Source organism: Pempheris klunzingeri, chromosome 1 (assembly GCF_042242105.1).
Source record: "Pempheris klunzingeri isolate RE-2024b chromosome 1, fPemKlu1.hap1, whole genome shotgun sequence".
Taxonomy (NCBI): domain Eukaryota; kingdom Metazoa; phylum Chordata; class Actinopteri; order Acropomatiformes; family Pempheridae; genus Pempheris; species Pempheris klunzingeri.
The window spans coordinates 29,268,861-29,288,471 of NC_092012.1; the positions used below are offsets into that span (position 1 = coordinate 29,268,861).

General features: G+C 40.1%; 1 protein-coding gene across 1 annotated transcript in view; it reads left to right on the forward strand.

The window, feature by feature from the left end:
- The window catches only part of adamts17 (ADAM metallopeptidase with thrombospondin type 1 motif, 17), a 103,299-nt gene that overhangs the window by 39,172 nt on the left and 44,516 nt on the right, over positions 1-19,611 (forward strand). Inside the window, exon 8 of the mRNA XM_070834155.1 lies at positions 14,719-14,824. Coding sequence (XP_070690256.1) covers positions 14,719-14,824 — 106 coding nt within the window. The remainder of the gene's footprint in view (positions 1-14,718; positions 14,825-19,611) is intronic.

Genomic DNA, 19,611 nt, shown 5'->3' on the forward strand with positions numbered 1-19,611 from the left:
AAATTTAACCAGCGGATGTGACGTGCGGGATCGTGGATTTACAGTTTGCAGCATCACTTATTGTCACAGCACACCTACTGTCTTCAGATTTTAAAAAAAGTCACCAGAGTAAAGGAGAGGCCTCCAGTATAGGCTGTGCATGATAGAGCTGGTAAGAATCACTCATATTATTCTGTTTGGCTCACATGAATGCCATGAGTGGCATAAAAATACAAACAACAGCATGTGTATGTGATCACATGTCAGCTAATTACTGCATGAAAGTGGAAAAACAAACAAAACATGAATAAAGTTTTTTGTGGTTTCCTGTATATGGATGGAAGAATGTGAATTGATTGAATATTAAGTAACCGTCAAGCCGTCAGCTGTTTTTTTTTCAGGAATTCAGTAGGGCTGCAACTAATGATTGTTTTCATTTTCAATTAATCTTTTGGTTCATGAAATATAAGAAAACCATAAAAAAAAGTGTGCAGCACATTTCCTCAAAGCTCCAACTGACGTCTTTAAATGACTTCAAATAAACAATCCAAAGACTTTCAGTTTATAATTACATAAAACAGTGGGGATTAGCCAACCCTTGCTTTGAAGAGGCTGCAGTCAGAGAATGTTTAGAGTAAAAATGAATAGAATTATTACTCAATTATGAAAATAGTGACATAATAATAGCAGATTAATTTCCATTTGGACTAATTGTTGCAGCTCTAGAATTCATATCATGTCAGCATTGTATAAAATCAGCATCGCCAGTGAAAATTACACCTTTGCTTTTCTGATTCTTAAACGTGTTCATAAACAGGCTGACAGTTAATTTGTTGGAGTTTGTAGGTTTATGCCGAGGGCAGATGGTGGTGTTTCCTAACTGATGGCCAGTGAACCATAACACCTCAGCCCCATTGACCCACAGGAGTGAGGAAAGAGTTTTTCTTCCTTTTTTCCTGCTAATCTGTTCATTTGCTTCCTTGCTTTCCTCGTAGCTGCAGGCCCTGATACAACCGGGCGGTCTACGGTTGCACCGACCGGCTTTCTCACTACAGCTTAGCTCTCATTCAGCTTAGCAAATAGTTCATTGTAGTGTAGTGCCTTTAAATGTATGCATGTTAGAACATTCAGATGCTGACACAAGTAGGCTTTGGGTTTTTGTTAAGAATACAAGTGAAATGATCATATTACAATTCTGCAAAAAGAGTTGAAGGTCACTTTGATTCACTAACTGGAACTGGAACTGGAACTGGAAGGTCTAATCATGAGAAGCAACTCTTAAAAATGTTAAAGTGATAATGTTGAGCCTTCACCATAAGTCCCGTCTCAGATGGAGGCTCTCTGGTTTGGCTGCAATTTGTGAAAACAGGCGTGTGATTAACTGATCCCGATGAAGCCGGGTAGTAGTCAAGCCATCCCATTAGATCCACCGCCTCCTCCAGCTTGTCAAATTATCCTGTGGGACAGTTTCACTGAGGGTCGAGGGTATCATGTACATCAATTAACATCTATCTCACTATCCTGTTAGTTTTGGTGCTCACTAGGGTGGGACAGAGCACAACTTCATCATTTTTCAGATGTCCTGCTTCACAGCGTGATGAGTTTCATGATGTTGCATAATTCCCTGCACCTAACTTCAAACTGAAAAGTCTAACTGAAAGACCCTTCCTTTAATCAAAAGGCAGGGCCGAGACCTCAATCAAAATATTGTACAAATACAGATGAATACGTTTTTTAGTTCTTTAATTTGAACTTGAGCTCGTTCTGCGTTTTGTACCTCAGACTACAGGCTCTCCTGCATCCAAAGTCTGGTAGTTTGCTGTAGTATAACAGATGATCCATGATAAAATACATGTAAATTGCATGGCTCCTAAACAACACATCTCATTGTGGGTTATATTAGTTAATTTGAGCAAATTTCTGCAGGCGTGGAGGATTCTTGTGACACAAATCTTGTCAGCTGCCCATTGTTTCTGGGAGTGCATTTTGACATCTGTGCAGACGACCACGTGCCATCCAAAATGTAAGACCATGTGGAATGCATGTATCTACACATAAGCCAGCATGTGTAAAATGAGGCTGTGTATGTAGACACCCGTCCTTGTCCTGTCTGCATCTGTTTTCAAGTAGTAGATTATGAGACTTTCACACAGAAATGTGATGTGTGTAGGTAGTCATTTAGAAGTTTAAGATAGAATAGCAGCAGTAAAAATGACCTTACCAAAAGTAAATTACATTTTTATATTGCACTAATTCAACCTACATCATATTGGTTTAACAAAAAATTGACGGAGAAGCATACTATCTACACCACAGAAACCCCAAGAGCCTGGAGATCTGGCTGCTCCAAATTTTAGATTGCACCACCACACAACTCATCGTCAATGCACAACAAAATGGCTACAAGAGACACAACACTCCTGTCTGCATATAGAACAATGTGAATGTCAGGAATGATCCAATATCAAATTTCTCATTCATTACGCAGTCAAAACTGTAACATAGCAGTGACTTAAATGAGAAATAAACCACTGAATTGAGGTACTATTGTTGGACAGGTCCAGTGTCTGTCTGGTCTCTTGGTGTTTATACCACATTTATAGCATCACCTTTAGTTCAGTGTCTGAAAGTTGCCCCCTTTAAATCTAATGAAACATGTGACAGTTTATAAACGCATTGAGTGGCCTGCTGTATTACATGGATCATCTGATAACCATATGGAGATGTCTGGCACACCAAGAATGCAGAGCCACGCTGCAAAGGGAAAGCCAAGGCACTTGGAAAACTGTCCAGTGGGAGAAATCAGCACAGCGGGTCTGGCTCAAATAAGATTTCACATGTGCAAAGTTTACAAAAATGGAAAATAACCATATTGATTAATCAGATAGGTCCAGGTAGATATGATACTGGCTTACTTACTGAAATATTTTGCTCTGATTGTTGAAACTTTCTAATGATGAATTGTATAATTTGGCAAACAGCAGCCATCTGGCTCATACACTGAGTAGGCTAAAGGAATCATAAGTATTGGAAAATCCTATTTCAGCCAGGTCTGGTGTTCAGTGTCAGATGTTGTCTGAGCTGTTTCTTCAATAGCATGATAGGTGCTGAGGGATTTCCAGCACTAGTGCTGGACTAATATGTGTTCTAATGGTTTTGTTGACTATGGAAGCTGGTAGTCTAAATGTGAACCATCCGTCTACTAATATAACTCAATAAATCAATCAAACTTTTGACATGTAAACTTGACTGTTTAATCGAAGCATGGGCTGTATAAAGGTTCTAACTGGAAATATGTTTGGTGCAGATTTTTTACAAGCCCCAATTTAATCATTAGAGATGAAAAACTAATATTCACTATTGTCACAGTACCACTTATTTCTTTGCTTATTACACAAAATGTGGAGTGAAATTCAACAATAGAAACGATTTGCTCCCTCAGTTACAAGAAGCTCATTTTGAAACACTGGCAACACATTCTTTTTTAATTAATTTGATTTTAATTAACATCTCGGTTTGTGTTCATATTACTACTTCATCAAGCTTAGGGGACCTTTATCGAAATGGCTAGAATAAGAACCACTTGGCCAGTCAAATAGGGCAGCCCGGCTAAATCTTTTTTATATCTTATTTTCACGTTATATTTCATAATTGAATCTGTATTATTTATCTGTCTTTGGTGTATCTGCTGACACAGTGGCAGTGCATCACAGATGGTCCTATTTAAATGAAGCGCTGACATTCAAAGGTTTGATTTTGTTTTTGTCAGGCATGTATAAGTAATGTTGACTGCTGTTCCATTTGTAAATAGATGCTTTTACATTTAAAACCTATACACATTTCCCAAATATAACCAGTCATACAGTAGTTAATATCTTTAAAAAATTAGAATTGTATAACTGTGTGTGTCAGACCAAAGCTTTCCTCTCTACCAAACATTTAAAATGATGGTCACACTGGCAGGTCTGGCAGGATCAAACCCTACATAGCACCACTTCCCACACATTATCACATATTATCAGCATGCACATAGCTATGAATGGAATGGAAGTAGATGCAGACAGAGGCAGCGCTGTGTGTTGTGCGACACTGTGGCAGCTCCTGGCCATGCCTGGCCCTGCATAGCTCTGCCCTACCATAATACTCTCAACCTGCTAATCTTCCAGCACAATGAGAACACTCCTGCTCTTTGTGCGAGCAGGCCCAAAGTGTGTGACCTACTTTGAGCCTCACTATAATCACAGCACTCATAAAAGGTCCTGCTTCAAAACCCTTGCCACCCACATTTCCTCTCCCTGTTTCTCCTCTCCAGTACGTCTCAAGCTCTTTCATGCCAAAACACCATGGAACAGTATTTGATATGATTCCAAGGACCTACAAAGTTTAATTTGTTGATCTGTTTTTGAGTGAATTAGCTGATACATAAATCAATATTTTTGTATTAACAACAGGTCAAATGACTATGTGTAATGTGAAAGGGGAACTTGCACTAAGTTAACTCAAAGTACTTGGTTAAAGTTTCTATTTACAACATTCAGAACATTAATGTAAGATTAAAGAACTATTAGCTATGTAAAGATACAGTAGAATAATGGCAGCCCAAGCAGAGAATAAAGTCACACTCACTGTGTGTGTGTGCTTGCAGTCTGAAGTTTGTGGTTGAACATCTTTCCCTAGCCTTAACCAAAACGTTTTGTTGCCTAAACCTAACCTTATGACACAGCACATACAGGACATAAACGCTACTCTCTGGTGTCAGAGTTCATTTGACACTTTTTACATCTACCATGCACCTAGTATTCTGCATATTACTTCTGCGGTACAAGACCTACACAAAACAAAAAAAAAGCACACTGAAATATAAAATCACATTGTCAGCACACATAATCTAACAGCAAATAGAGATACATTCCTCCAGAATATATTTTGAAAAACTTTCAAGTATTATATGAACATATTTTTTAGGAAACAGGTTTGCTGGAGGACAATAAACCCAAGAGACTCCAGAATTAATGTAATTCTTGTGTCCAAACTCCTTGTTGCTTCATACACCAGCTTGTAAAAATCCATGTAATAAAACACCCAAATGGTGTTTTGGTTTGGTTCTTTTTGTGGTATTTCAAACTACACAGGCGGCCTTGGTTACAGCTAAAAGAGTGAGGGCAATGGTTGATTTATTCTGTTTATTTTTATAATGACTTCCATCAGAGCAGATGGACTCCCTGCTTTGAGTTGTGCTCCTGAATGAGTTGTGCTCCTGTTGTCTTGTCAGCTGCTGGTAGGATTTCTAACATACAGTTAACTCTCAGCAAAAGAAAATGTGAGAGTAATTTTCTTTTGTTTTCCATTACTTACATTTTTTTCAGACTGCATGGAAACCAGGGGATAGCACAGTCTGACTGTCAGAATGTTTTTCAAGAAAGACAAACCTTGTTCATATGTATCAGTAAACTGATGGAAATCTAACACTAAAAGGCAGAGCAAGACTGGAGGCAATGATGGTGGGTGGGACTGGGACATGAGTAATATTTGTAGCAGTATCCTATTTCCTGTGTTTGCTTTACTGAAGCAGAGATGTAACGGGTAGATTAGGGGGTTGATGGGATGTTGACGCTAAATGAGGCCCGGATGACTGGAGACTCAATGGCTGACTTTATGGAGTAGCTGCTGACTGGTGGGAGGTGACGCTGCACAAATCAGGTGATTGACAACCTGTGTGAGTGATTGAGTGAGTGCTTGTGAGTGAGAGAGTCAGATACAACATCATGACCACAGAATGTTATGTTTCAGTGAATCAATGGGGGGTCTGTTATTATCTGGTGTGCATCCTATGTGTATAGACTGTATGAGTGCATATCTGTATCCATATATACGTATACGTATGAGTCTCTACTGCATAGCCTGTCCACCAGAGACTCACAAGTTTATTTTTACACTGTAATGAATCCTGTTCATTACTCTTGAAGGGGAACATCACTTTGAGACATCAAAGTCTGTTAACAAGATATTTCTTTAAAAAAAAAAAAGAAAAAGAAATCCAGTATTCGTTGAGTTCTACTATGGAGGATGATTTGTATTTATATAAACAGTCTGCTTATACGCAGCATGGGCGATGTATATTTTTTATATATTTTATTAAATGTTTGTAGTATGTGTACATGTAGAATGTGTTAATAGTATGTATAGTACTATTAGTATGTTAATAGCTGTGCATTACACAAATGTGTATGTATGAGCCAGCTTTTTTGTCTAAATGCATGTACATGCACTGTGTGCTACTTTATTAAGTAGGCACACCTGTACCATCTAATGCAATCCAATACAACCACTCTGCCAGACACCTCAAAATATAGTGCAGTCCAGCATTACCATGCAACTGATTTAACACATGATTGACAGTGTCAATAAAAACTAAACATTATGAGCTTGAGCTGTTTTGATTACATTAGACTGAGTGCATGTGCCTGTACTGTATGTGTGCCAATACTTTTATCCAAAGTGAATTACAATCAGTGCATTCAACAATGTGGGTGCAAACCAAAATTTCAAGAATTATGTGTGCTTCAACTTCATTAAATAAGAGTATATCTGTGGAGAGTTCATTTGTGTGCAATGTGTTTGTAGGTGGGGGAGGTTAGTGTGACATAGAGGCCAGTGGGGTCAGCTTATGGTGAACAAGTACTTGCATGTGTTGTATGTGCACGCATGTGTGCATATTTGTGTGTGTGAGAGGGTGAACAAAGCATCTCTTCCAGGCTGACTCAGGCCTGTGTTGTCAGCATTCGGAGCTTCGACTGACTAGGATTCAGTGGCTCAACGGAAAGCCCTTCATGTTGTAACGGCTAATTAGCGCAAAATAAATCGCTGGCCGAAGCTGCTTGTGGGCAGCACAGTGCTGTGAGTCCAGAGGCCTGATGAGGCTTTGTGGCTCTTTTGAGGCTGTCTGGCTGGATGTGCCGCCAGCTATTTGAGCCAACACATCACTGTTTGATCAGCCATCTAGCCCCTAACACCAGGTCAAAACCCAGCACTGATAACCACATCGCTGTGGATCGCAGCTCTTTGTCTGGGGGCTTTAGCCTCAGAAGTGTTAGCTTCAATGGATCTTTGATGCTGCAGAAAATCTCAGCCACACCTCTGACCTCACTGTGGAGCTTCACTACTCAGCTTTGTTTTATTCACATGGGCTTTATAGGACCAGTATGGTAAAGGCTTGCTCAGTACTAGCATCCATCCAGTGTCATTTAAAGGGAATCTGACCAGCTAATGGGGACCTCAGTCCATGGACCAACCGTGATGGGTCATTCATTCCGATGAAAGCTGCTCACTCAGCACTGCAAGTACAAAGTTTTATTTGCTTCCTACTTTTGTGCCGATCACTTATGTGCATTTGTGTCTGACTGCTTGTAGACATGAATGACGCCAAAAGATGGTGGGTTGGTAGATTTTGACCCTTTGAACCCAGTTAACCAACTATGTTTGCTACTGCGTGGTACATTTCAGAGGAAGCAAAGTTGTCGCACAGATTATGTTCACTGGCTACTATTTTTCCAGCTCACGAAATGCTGTATTTCATTAGTTGATAGAAGTTGTATGGTAGTTGGTCAGGGCCATTATTGTGTGTACAAGGTGCAGGACCTTGACACTGGAGACACAGGCTGGCGTCCTATGTGTGGTTGAGTTCAGGCTACTAAAACCCTGTGGATATGGTGAGGAAAAGACAATGATGTGTTTAATATAGAAGAGATAAACATATCCTGTCTCATGTCACTGTGGATTTATTCTAATAACTAATGTTGACCAAGACCACCTTCCTTTCCTAACCTTAATTGAGTTACCTAAACAGAACCATATAAACATTAATGCCAGTGTCTGTTTAAAGTTCCACCTAACCCTTGCTTTTGAGTCTGTTTGATTTCACACAACTGCTGTCACTTTTCTTATAGTGTGACCCACAGTAAGTAGTCTGTAGAAGCCTGCCTGCCACTGGCCGTCTATCTCATTCAGAATTCTCCTTCTTTTCCAATATCTGCATGTTACTCTTTTCAAACTCCCAGTCGCTATGTGAAACATGTCAGATTTGATTTGGCACATCTTTTAACTCAGTGCCACGTGCTACTGACATCGACATGTACCAATCGGCTCCACTTCACATGACCTTCTGTGATTTGGTTTAATAATGTTCTGCAAGAGCTACATACAGCTACAGTCCATTGAGCCTCTCCAGAGCTAAACTAGGCAGGCTTCACTCCTAGGGCATGACATTCAAGTTATGTTTGTCTTGTTTTATCAGTAAAAATCGCATCACATAGTTGACATGTCTGTTTTATATGACACTTTTGTCTTTTGCTGGGTTTTAGACATTTTAAGGCCAGGGCTTGTCTCTCCATGTGCATATGTTCAGCCAAAGCAAGCACCCTCCAGACACTATTTTGAAAGAGCACCATAGCAATCTCAATTCTGATTGGTTTCAAGAAATACAAGCATGCTAGAGCATTTTTACCACTATACCAGAATGATAATCAGTTTAGCCAGACTATCCTCCAATATTGGCATGGTACTAAAATGGAGATAAGGAGAGATTACTCCCATTTGTACAATTCCTTACTTTGAGATTACAAAATCATGCAAAATGTACACAATTCTTAGAGTGAGATTACGGGGCAGTGTGATGCAGCCTGTATGAGACTATTCAACCTGTTTTTCCAAAAAAATCCATCCATCCATTCAAGTTCTACTGCTTATCCAGTGCTAGGTCATGCTGGCAGCAAGGTAGTCCAGATGCCCCTCTGTGTAGGACCATTTTCCGGCTCTTTCTGGGGGATCCAAAAGGATATAAGATATATAATTTGCCCTCTGTATTCTGGTGTTCCTACCAGTGGGACAAGCCTGTGAAACCTCCAAGAGGAAGGCATCCAGGAGGCATCCTGAGGCGTCAACCAATCAACTAGTGATAACATGCTCGATTCTACCCTAACTCGATCAAGAACAAGATCCTGAGATACTTTAACTCCTTCACTCAATCAGTCCACTTTTCTGGCAGAGAAAAATGTCCAGAGGATAAACTTTCATTTAACAGCTGTGGCTCAGGTAGAGCGAATCATCCACTAATCAGAAGACCAGAGGTCCTCCAGTCCCCACTGAACCCCAAATTGCCCTTGAAGGAGAGCTTCAGTCTATGGGTGAATGTGAATGTTCCCTGCCGATGGCAGGGTTGGCAACCTCCCAGCACTATATGAATGATGTGTAAATAGGTGAATGTAAATATAACCTTATGGTGCTTTGAGTGACAAAAAGACATCATACAAGTCCATTTACCATATACTGTCCTTGAAATGAGTTGCCCTTGTTCAAAGCTCGACAGTTAGCTAACAGTATGTAGTCCTCCTATACATTATCAGAGGAGTCTGGTTTATGGGAAGATAGAACTAAGTCCTTTGAAAACATAACAGCTTATTATACCATGAATCTTCTTGTCTAGCACTCAGCAGGTGCTTGTTGACACAATCTCTCCCCTCCACAAATATCTCATTACTACTACTCTCCTCCTAAAGACAAAAGCTGGAATGTAAATATTCTGTAAAATATAACCCCCTCTGCATGTGAAAGCAGAAAATGAGTATTTCTGACTTGCTTTATTTGAATAAAAACACCAAGGTTGCTTTCCTATAATTGTCTCAGATCATAGACATTATGCACACATAATTGCAGCCTCTGACTAAGTATGGATGGTTGTAAAAGGGCAAACCAGTGGAGAGGAAAAAACACATGTCCAAATTCAGGCCAACATCTGTTTTCATCAGCCCAAAATGTTTCCATTGAGAAGGGCTTTAGCCTGAGCCCAGTCCAAATTCAAAACCACCATGTTTGGATTTAACTAAATGGGTCCATTCTTCACGATACTGTAGCAAAATGAGATGTACTAGAGTACTCATAAAGATCTTTGTCTTCTAAACTACAGACTGCATTCAAAATGAAGCTTAATTTATCCTGTGGTCTCCACTAATTTTAAACTGGTAAACTATGTCATCTGCATTTACAGAAACAACAAAGTCATCTAACTGACATTCAACATCACCTACTTGTAAATTGTAAAACAATTAGGGTAATTGCATACTAGGTTACCTCAAATACTTGAATATAGTATCAAATAATTTTACTTCCAGTTTTTAAGACATTTTCTAAAAATGTTTCTAGAGCTAAATGGCAAAACAATGGGTCTGCCTTTAAAAAAAAGTAAAAAAAAAAACATGACAGACAAATAGAGTTGTAATATCTACTTAGGGTTGTCAAGATTTACCAGAAAATGTAGGAAGGAATGATGCAACAAAGGTCCCATCCATGCTTGTTCTCAAAACATGGACCACACTCTCAAATCTCATTGATTTCTGCTCAGTAGTTTTTTCTGTAGTGAATTTCCAGACTCATCAAGATTGAACCCTGAAGAACAAAAACAGCATTAATGAATAAACACAGTTCAGAGTTTCTGTCACACTGTGTTGGAACATTTTATTGTGCAAATTTCAGGCTGCTCGTTTCCTGAGGTGAACCAGAACAAATAATGTGGGAGTCCAAGGTCTTAGGGCAGTCTACAGTAGATGGCCAAGAGCACCAGCCAAGATATCCCATACATTTCACTACACATTTAATCAATTTATGTTTCATCGCTATTACTTTGGCACATATTGCTTTATAGAAGTACGTAATGCCTATGCTAGAAATACACTCATCAACATCAGAAAAGTAGGAACGGGTATTGGATTGAGAGAAGCAGACCATGAGACTATCACTGCCCACAACATCTTTCGACCACCCAGCCAGACCAAACACCACAGAAAGTGGTGTGGCCACCCCAGGAAAACCCAGGATAAGAGCTAAGATAACCCAGCATGGACATATAGCTACTCCCTTATGTGCTTAAAGACAGCCAAGGCTGATGGACAGTGTTTCTCAGATGGCAAATTTTTAACGATAAGATGCCAACCATATTAGCTGCTCAGACAATTCATTAGTGTTTTTGTTGCTGCTGTTTACATTCCCCCAGATGCAAACTCAAAATATTCACTGCAGGAAAAAGCTCTCCCCCACCCTCATTTTGGACAATCAGATGACATTTCCCTGCTTCTCTTGCCAACTTACTCCCAGCTAATTAAAAGGGTTAAACCATCACCTGGATGAACGGAGAGGTGAAGGCCTATCCAGAGCCTTTTGGTTTGGTGACAAGGAAACATACAAGATTGCCAGAGCAAGACTGAAAGCTGATATCAAGGAGGTAAAACAGAGACTACAGGAGAGACCGAAAGAGACTACAGGAGTGCATCCATCATGTGTGAGGCCGCTTTAATTTAGCACTGTAGGCTTGAGAACGACACTGCAATTGGATATTGGACTTCCTCACAAACAAACCTCAGGCAATTTGGATTTGCAATCTCACCTCCTACACTCTGCTGTTGAAAGCCAGAACCAGCCAGGGCTGTATGCTCAGCACCCTCCTTTTCATGCTGTATAACCATGACTGCAATCCCGTACATCGAGAGAACTCCCTTGTGAAGTTTGCGGTCAACACCACCATCATCAGCCAGATTAGAAACAATTGTGAAAATTTACATCGGGTGGAAACCAACAACTTTGCAGGATGGTGCTCAGAGAACCTGCTGCTCAGTGTCAGCAAAACCAAGGAGGTGACCATAGATTTTAGAAACGGGTTAAAAAAAGCTAAATTGACGCAGACACACACTTGTGTCTACATCAATTGAGCTGACATGGAACAGGTTTTGGTGGAGTTGGAGCTGGAGCAAATGGAACACTGAACTGGAAACATCACAAATTGGCATGGGATATGTTTAGAATAGTGCTCTGGAGTGGATGATTAAAACTGCTCACACCATTGGTACCCATCTACCGCGCAACATTGATATTGGTGATGTAAAGTGCCTGTGCAGAGCCCAAAGGATATTAAAAGACCATACCCACCCCAAACGCAGCCTGTCCACCCTGCCGCCATTTGGCAAGTGATACAGAAGTATCTGTTGTTGTACCAGTAAACTCCAGAGCAGCTTCTTTCCTAAGGCTGTAAGATTCCTTAACTCAAGTCAACAAATTTTTATTTTCTTATGTAGCAATGACACAGCCTTTAGGCGACAGTGTCTATAAACAACTAATGGCCTTAGTTAACATATTTCCAGTCAGCCAACCGTCATGTTGATATTGCAAGGACTGAACAGTTCCATGATTAATGCTGTGTTGCAATAAACTAATGGAGACCAATGAACCTCTTATCATTATTGAGCTGATATAGAGTGAAGCCATACCACAACAAACTGTTTCAGCTAACTCTTGTGACTTGCTATATATTTAGACAGTTTAGAGTCATTAAAGTTTAAGGAGGATCCTGACTGTGGCGGATTTGTGACACTACAGGAAATCCTCCATTAAACCTCACTTTTCTATCTTCTTAGCTTTGTAAATTTATTGCTCGACTTTATCTAATGGGCTAACAGGCATTTAAGCTTTTCCAGATGTTAATCTGCGTGTCTTCTGACCAGCTCTGTCTTATCGTACAGACCTAAATCCTGGAGCTTCATTCACTTCATGCCCCAGTGAAGTAATACATGTATTTGCTGTGTTTGATGATAATGCCAAAACATGCTCTCACAGTCTCTCTGGCTTTCTGTTCTCTCTCTCTCTCTGTAAGTTTTTTTTTTTCCAGAAACCTCAACTGGCTTTGATTGTCTTGTCCTTGTCAGCGATTTAATTTATGCCTGTCTTGATTTAAATGAGCCTCTGTGGCCAGGCTCCAGAAGCAAACAGAAAGTGTGTGTGTGTGTGTGCGTGTTTGTGTGTGTGTGCGTGTTTATGCGTGTGTGTGTGTGTGTATTTGTCTTACTTACTTGGTGGGATGAAAAATGGGAGCACATTCAGTGTGAGGCCCACAGTGTCTTTTGGGGACATTTAGTTGACCCTACAAGGAGAACAGCATTTGTCTAAACTATGTTATTTTGGATATAACAAAAAGGGTCAAAACATTTGTTTGGTGATGGCTAAGGTTAGGGTCAAGGTCAGGGTTAGTATTTTTTAGTTACAGTATACATTCTGTCCAAGGAAAGTAATTATGTGTGTCTCTATCTTAGTGTGTGTGTGTGTGTGTGCGACAAAGTTGTTTGTGTTTCCCAGGTCTTGAAGTTTTAATGTGAATATTAAAACTATATCATCAACACTATCTGTATATGTGTATATGTATATAATAACTATAGGCCTATTTATTGATATATTTTATTTTATTATTCATTTTACTTATCTATTTTATTTGAAATGTCATTATTTGTATATATGTTCAAAGTGTGATATAATCTGATGTGTCCCATTCAAGTCCTACACATCCAGTGGTATTGATGCAGTTTTTTTGAATACTTGAATAATTGCTGAACTTGTAATTGTATAGCAATACTGATAATGGCTGTTTGTGCTTTCTACTACAGGTTTCTGATACCAGTAGAAATCATTAAAAATGAAGACAGTGACCCTTAAGTTCAGTGTACTGACTCGTGCACCTGGTCCTTATCAGCATCATTTTAGCAGTTTGATACTTCATGATATTTCCTTAACTTGACCTAACCTAGTGACGATTCCTTATAAACATATTTTGAACTGATGACTTGTTCAGAAGTCCATTACAGAAATTGGTGCATGACTTTTGTATGGGCACTGGGACACTCCAGCTGTAAAACATATGCTCTTTATCTTTGTTGACAATACTTTTTTACTACTACAAATACCAAAGTCTGTTTGGATTTGCATCCCACAAAACCATCAATCAAGCAAATATTCTGCTCACCACAATTGTTGCTGTCTTTTACATGCCTCTAAAATGCCAGTTCATTACAATTATATAACTTTTATAACTAGAAGTATACCAATAGCCTACAGTAACTCTATATCATAAAGGGTCATCCCGTGTCAAGTCAGATGTAGAGTTAGACTTTGTTTTTGCTAATTGAGATAAAAAAACAAGTTTTACAAAATATTTTGGCAGACTGCCTTAGACAGGAAGCTATTTCTAGAGTTCAATATCTTCAGACACAAAAGTCTTAGAGCCATGAAATGTGGTAGAGGCTCAAACAAAACACTGTACAACAGATGAAATGATTGAAACACACAAGCAGGCATCATATTTTTGACACCCCAAGTTTGCAATTTGTTGCCTTTTTGAGATGCCAAAATACGCCGACTCTTTCCCAGGATTCTGTGTGTGCAGTTACAAGTTGATTCCACGCTATCTTCATATTTAGATTTAACCAGACATGAGGCTTATTCCCAGTCGATCAAACTGTAAATCAAAGCCATCTGTGTGTGGAATCTCTGTTAACCTTGTGCTTTGACCATAAACACGGATGTAAGTGAGGGCCATCCGAAAGCACAGACTTAAATGAAGGATATGTGGTACAGCTCAAAATCTAAATGACAATTTTACAATTGTTGCCATGCAGTGATACAGTGGTATTCACACACAGTAGAAGATCTGCTTATTTCCAGTCGTATCAAAACCCATTCATGGATCTCAACTTTTATCCAACGTATATAAATACGTATCTAAACGCTCCCCACTGTGGTATGTCCTTGATCTTCTTGTGTGTATTTCCCAGTGTCTTCCATTAAATCATCAGTCAGTGCCAAACGTTACAACACAAATGATACTGTTATTTATGAAACTCATCATCATATCATGTCACTGTGTTACAGGTATTGCTTATCTGGGTGGTGTCTGCAGTGCCAAGAGGAAGTGTGTGTTAGCAGAGGACAATGGACTCAATTTGGCCTTCACCATTGCTCATGAGCTGGGACACAAGTAGGTTTCACTGTGCTCAAGTGTTAAGCATTTTTATTTCTATAATGTATCATGCTGTTATACTGCTACTGTTGTGAGACTGATGTGAAAGTGTGCTCACGGTTCACAAGTCGAGAGCAGAATGCGGAAGAAGTGCAGGGTACGAGAGGAGTGGAGTTCAGTGCAGTCCTAATTCCACCTCCACCACGTCCACAGTTCACACACCCAGTTCTCTGACAACCGACGGCTGTGTGAGCAGTGGGGAGTGAAGCTGGAACACCTTGGAGGTGTTTTTTTTTAAAGTTGGAGTCTCACTCAAGAATAATAAACATGCTGTATTTGGATACACTCTGTGCTGCGATTACTGGGGAGGTTTTCTTTCGTCCACAAACAGTCAGTGGATGAGTTCCCTGACTGATGTTTGCTGTGACAATAAGCACTGACACATCAGACCAAGGGCGCTGGAAGTAGGGGGTCCAAGGGGCCAGTGGACCCCCCACCTTTACGCTCCTGATTGGGTATGAGGTGGGCAAGGATGGCCAGTTTGGAGAGTTATCCAGCCGAGACCACACACTGGGAGAGCAGCAGGCACAGTCCCAACTGATAAATTCTGCAGAGTGTGTGCTGATTGTTAGTGGTGTGTGTGTGTGTGTGTGTGTGTGAGTGAGAGAGAGAGAGAGAGAGAGTGTGTAATCTGCTCTTACGTCATCCGAAACCATGTCTGGAGATTTAAATAATCAATCAAGTTACACACAGTGCACAGCATCTTGGGGAGACTTTTAATTGTTGTGCACTTAATGCATTTTAATGTTCTATTTATTATTCAGATTGACTATAAATAACCTGTTTGTGATTGATGAACACAGATACTCAATATTAAAAGACTAAAAAATAACTGTTACATCCACGTGAGCCAAACTCAGCTGAATATGTCTTCACTCTGTGTGGCAGTAAGATGTCTGTTAAAGCTGGAAACATGCAGTCTGCACATAAAGCCCGCATTGACTGCCCAGTTACACAGAGCAAAAGCCAAATTCACCTGAAAAATCATGCCAAAGTGTATGAAGCTTTTGTAGCAACCTTGTGACTGTGCCAGGCCCCTCAGGAGTTATCACAGTTTTCTTTGAGCAGCTCTGCTCCAGCTTTGGGGGCCAGGAAAGGTAACAAGCTGGCACACACTGTGTCTGACTGCTGCCCATGTACATGCACATTATGGGAGTAGTTTTACATAAGCACACACACTGGCACACACACACACACACACACACACGCACGCACACTCACAAGGAATTATTGTCATGTGTGTGAAATAGCTATTAAAGCACTAAGGTGCTAGTATAAACTCTGAGCTCAGGCTGGCATTGTATGGAGGTTTTAATGGGACCATGTTTAAGAGGCACAGCATACTAGATTATTTGGGATAAAGACTGGAATGCACGCCTCTATATACCTACGCATACTGTATGTATACACATCCATTTTTAACAAGTGATGTTAAAAATGTTCACATTTTAGCATATGCTGAGACTGGCTAATTAGGAGTAAACACAATGCACAGCTGAGGCTGATGGGAATCAAAAATCAAATCAAATTTTGTGGGGAACATTAATGGCTGTGCTAAATTTCGTGGCAGTCAATCCAATATTTGTTGTGATATTTCACTGTTACGCTCTCATCAATGTGGGTAGAAGTGTAATGTCAAAGTTTAAAGGTTGTTCCTGCCCCAATTCCCAAATCACGGTCTGAATATTGCATTGCAATTAAAGTGAAATGATGTATTACTGTAGAATATGAAGTTGCTATGTAGTTAAACCAAAGGTGGTCTGCCTAATTAAGCCAGAGCAGGCTATAGCTTTGAGTCTCTATATAGACATTTTGATTATCTTAGCAGCTATGGTGCAGTTATTGTGTTGCCAAATGCAGCTGCCAATAAGAGTAGAATATAAAAAGAAAAGAAATGTATTTCCATATATTTTTCTGCCTCACTTAGTGTCTTCAACAAAACAACCCCATAGTGTCATGTATTTATCAAGGAGACTCAGTCCAGTTCAGTCATTTTGTGGTTTGTCGTTAAAAGTAAAATTCCAAATTATTCGGGAACCGCCAGCTTCTCTGACTTTGCAATTATATTGGAGCAGAGTAAATAAAACAAGATCATTGTTTGTTGTGTGCGTGTTTCTAAGAAGATTGTCTGGAATTACGTAAATTCACCATGTTAAGGAAACCAATGTATTGGTTTGGAACAAATACAGTTTAACTTTAAAACAACATATATTCTGCTTCGTAAGAACGAGTATAATTGAAAAATTGTATCACTTTGAAAGAAAAAAAACTCATAATAAAATGTTTATGGAAAAAAAAAACATATATTCATGTAAAACTATTTTTCATATCACACATTTAAATGTGCTACGTTTACATCCAGTTGTCTTCAGTGTGGAAAGCTGGCCATTTTAAAGGGCAGGATGGTGTGAATGGACCCAAATGCCTTTAGTTATCTTCTCTGGTGTCACAAAGGGTGTTAATGAAATAATTGATCATGAGCATTATTAGTCCAGACTGCAACTGGACCTTGTAGGCAGGTAAGAATAATCAAAAAGAGATGTCTTGTATTGAAATACTTCAAGGAGATAGTTGATAAAGAACTGATCAAATACATTTGTCTGTTTTAACTTTTTATTTTCACTTTCTGGTGTATCTAGGGAAATCATTGCACTCACACGCTGACATGCCTGACATGCACTGGTGCCTGATTATCTTCTATAATTATCCCTTGTACAGACAGCCCCCATGATCAGCAGATCATTTTCAATAGTTGTTTACATACTTCATTCAATACCTTTTCTCCATGTTTGTTGAGGTGCTTTATCGTGTTCACTGTTGGTCCCTGTTAATCCTTTCACATTTCATGCATTTACTTTTATCAGATGCCACAGCTGTGTACTACAGCCATACTTGAATGCTTTGGGGGCATCTTGGCACGATGAACTGCCAACTCAAGTCAAATACACAGCACTTGACTTCACTACCACAGACTGCATGGGTTGTAGCTGCTGCGGTTGTGGGCCAATCACATCATGGATTAAATTGAAGAACGCTAGCAGTGATTGGCTGTGAGCAAAACCATACAAATAGTCTTTTTTTTTTCTAGATCTGTGTAGTTTCAATACCACTTAGTACTGGGTTATTCCAGCTGATACCTTAAAAGTATGTAGTGTTAACATCCAGCCGTACCAATGAATGTAATAGAATACAATTTACTGCAGAACTGTCTTACGTGCAGCTTGGTGGTCAGCTCCTCCCCGCTAAGAGGACGTAATGATTCAAACCAAGCTGATCTACCCCATCATCCCAACATCCCTGCAGAACAACAGCAAAAAGCAACATCACACACACAGCAGGGGCGAATCCGAAGAATAAAAGAAGTAAATCAAACAAGTGTGTGTTATCTATATAACCTGATTGATGATCTGTCAAACAAACTGAAATATTAGACTGAAATGAATCATTGAGCGGACAGAAACAGGGCCTACTGAAAAGGGAGAAACCTTTTCACAAGTTTATCCACAGTGTCTAGTGGAGTGTTAAAGATAATGTGACTTGTCTGGTCTGGCCTGAATGGTCCTGGCCCAGTTGGATGGTTGTCAGACGCTGATCTCTTCCCTCTGCTTTGAAGGCAGTGCACTATCCTGTGCAGTGGATGAGTCCTGAAATATAAGTCTATATTGCTTTCATTTAAACCAGGGGGAAAGAGTCTGCACTTGTAATTTATTAGTTTCTGAGTCTGTGCCTGGAGTTTAGACTAGTTTGTTGTTTTTAATTTGCAAATGTAGGTCATGGCTTTGGGTGGAAACACACACACACACACACACACACACACACCATAACTGTGCCCAAGTCCTCCCTATTTCAACACACACTCCTTCCTCTGTTGATCTCTATTTGTGTCTCTCAAACAGACATGCATTGTGAGTGCACAGATGAACTGTGGGTAAGAGTTCCTTTCTGCCGGAGCTTCCCTCAGGCTCTGACCCTGCTCTATCAATATGTTGGAGGTGTGTTCCTGTAAGGCGTGCTGCTGGTTGAAGGGACATTGCGCTTTCAGTTTGTTTCAGTCGCCTTGGCACGATTCTTAATTATTTTTTGAAGACACTGTTTAAAGTTCCTAAGTCTCAAGTCATTTATTCATCATGTTCTCTGAGTACGGTACATGTACATATTGCTTTTACATAGAATAAATCAGATCAGTAAATGAGGCTACAGGGCTGAGGTGGGGGCCCAAGCGGAATGGTGTACAGCTGCTAAGACTGACGAAATGATAATTAACTTGGCAAGGTTGTTTTCCCCTTCATTGGTCATCAAATACCAGGCAGTGGAGAGGGTTGACACTTTTTAATTCATTGGCACCACCACATGACACACCAGATGCATGCTGAGCAAGGCCTACCAGAGGTTTCACTTCCTGTGCCAGCTTTCGGTGCCAAGTTTGTTGTGACTGGGGGGGGACACTGCTGCACCTCTACAGAGCTACAGTGGAGAGTGTTCCTGCCTTCTCAGTCACAGTGTGGTACGGAAACACAACTGCCCTTTAGAGGGGACAGAAAGAATTGGCATGCACAGCGTCTAAGATCCCTCCCCGTCAGTAGGAGAGTTTAAGGTGTAGGACGTCTCCCCTCAGCAACAGCACATATCACAAGGCTGTTCAACACGTAAACTCTGGCACACAACCACTTGTAGTAGTAGAGCAAACATTAGCATGTTTGGACTTTATCTACTTGCGTGTTTGTTGTCTGTTTTTGTGAGCTGCA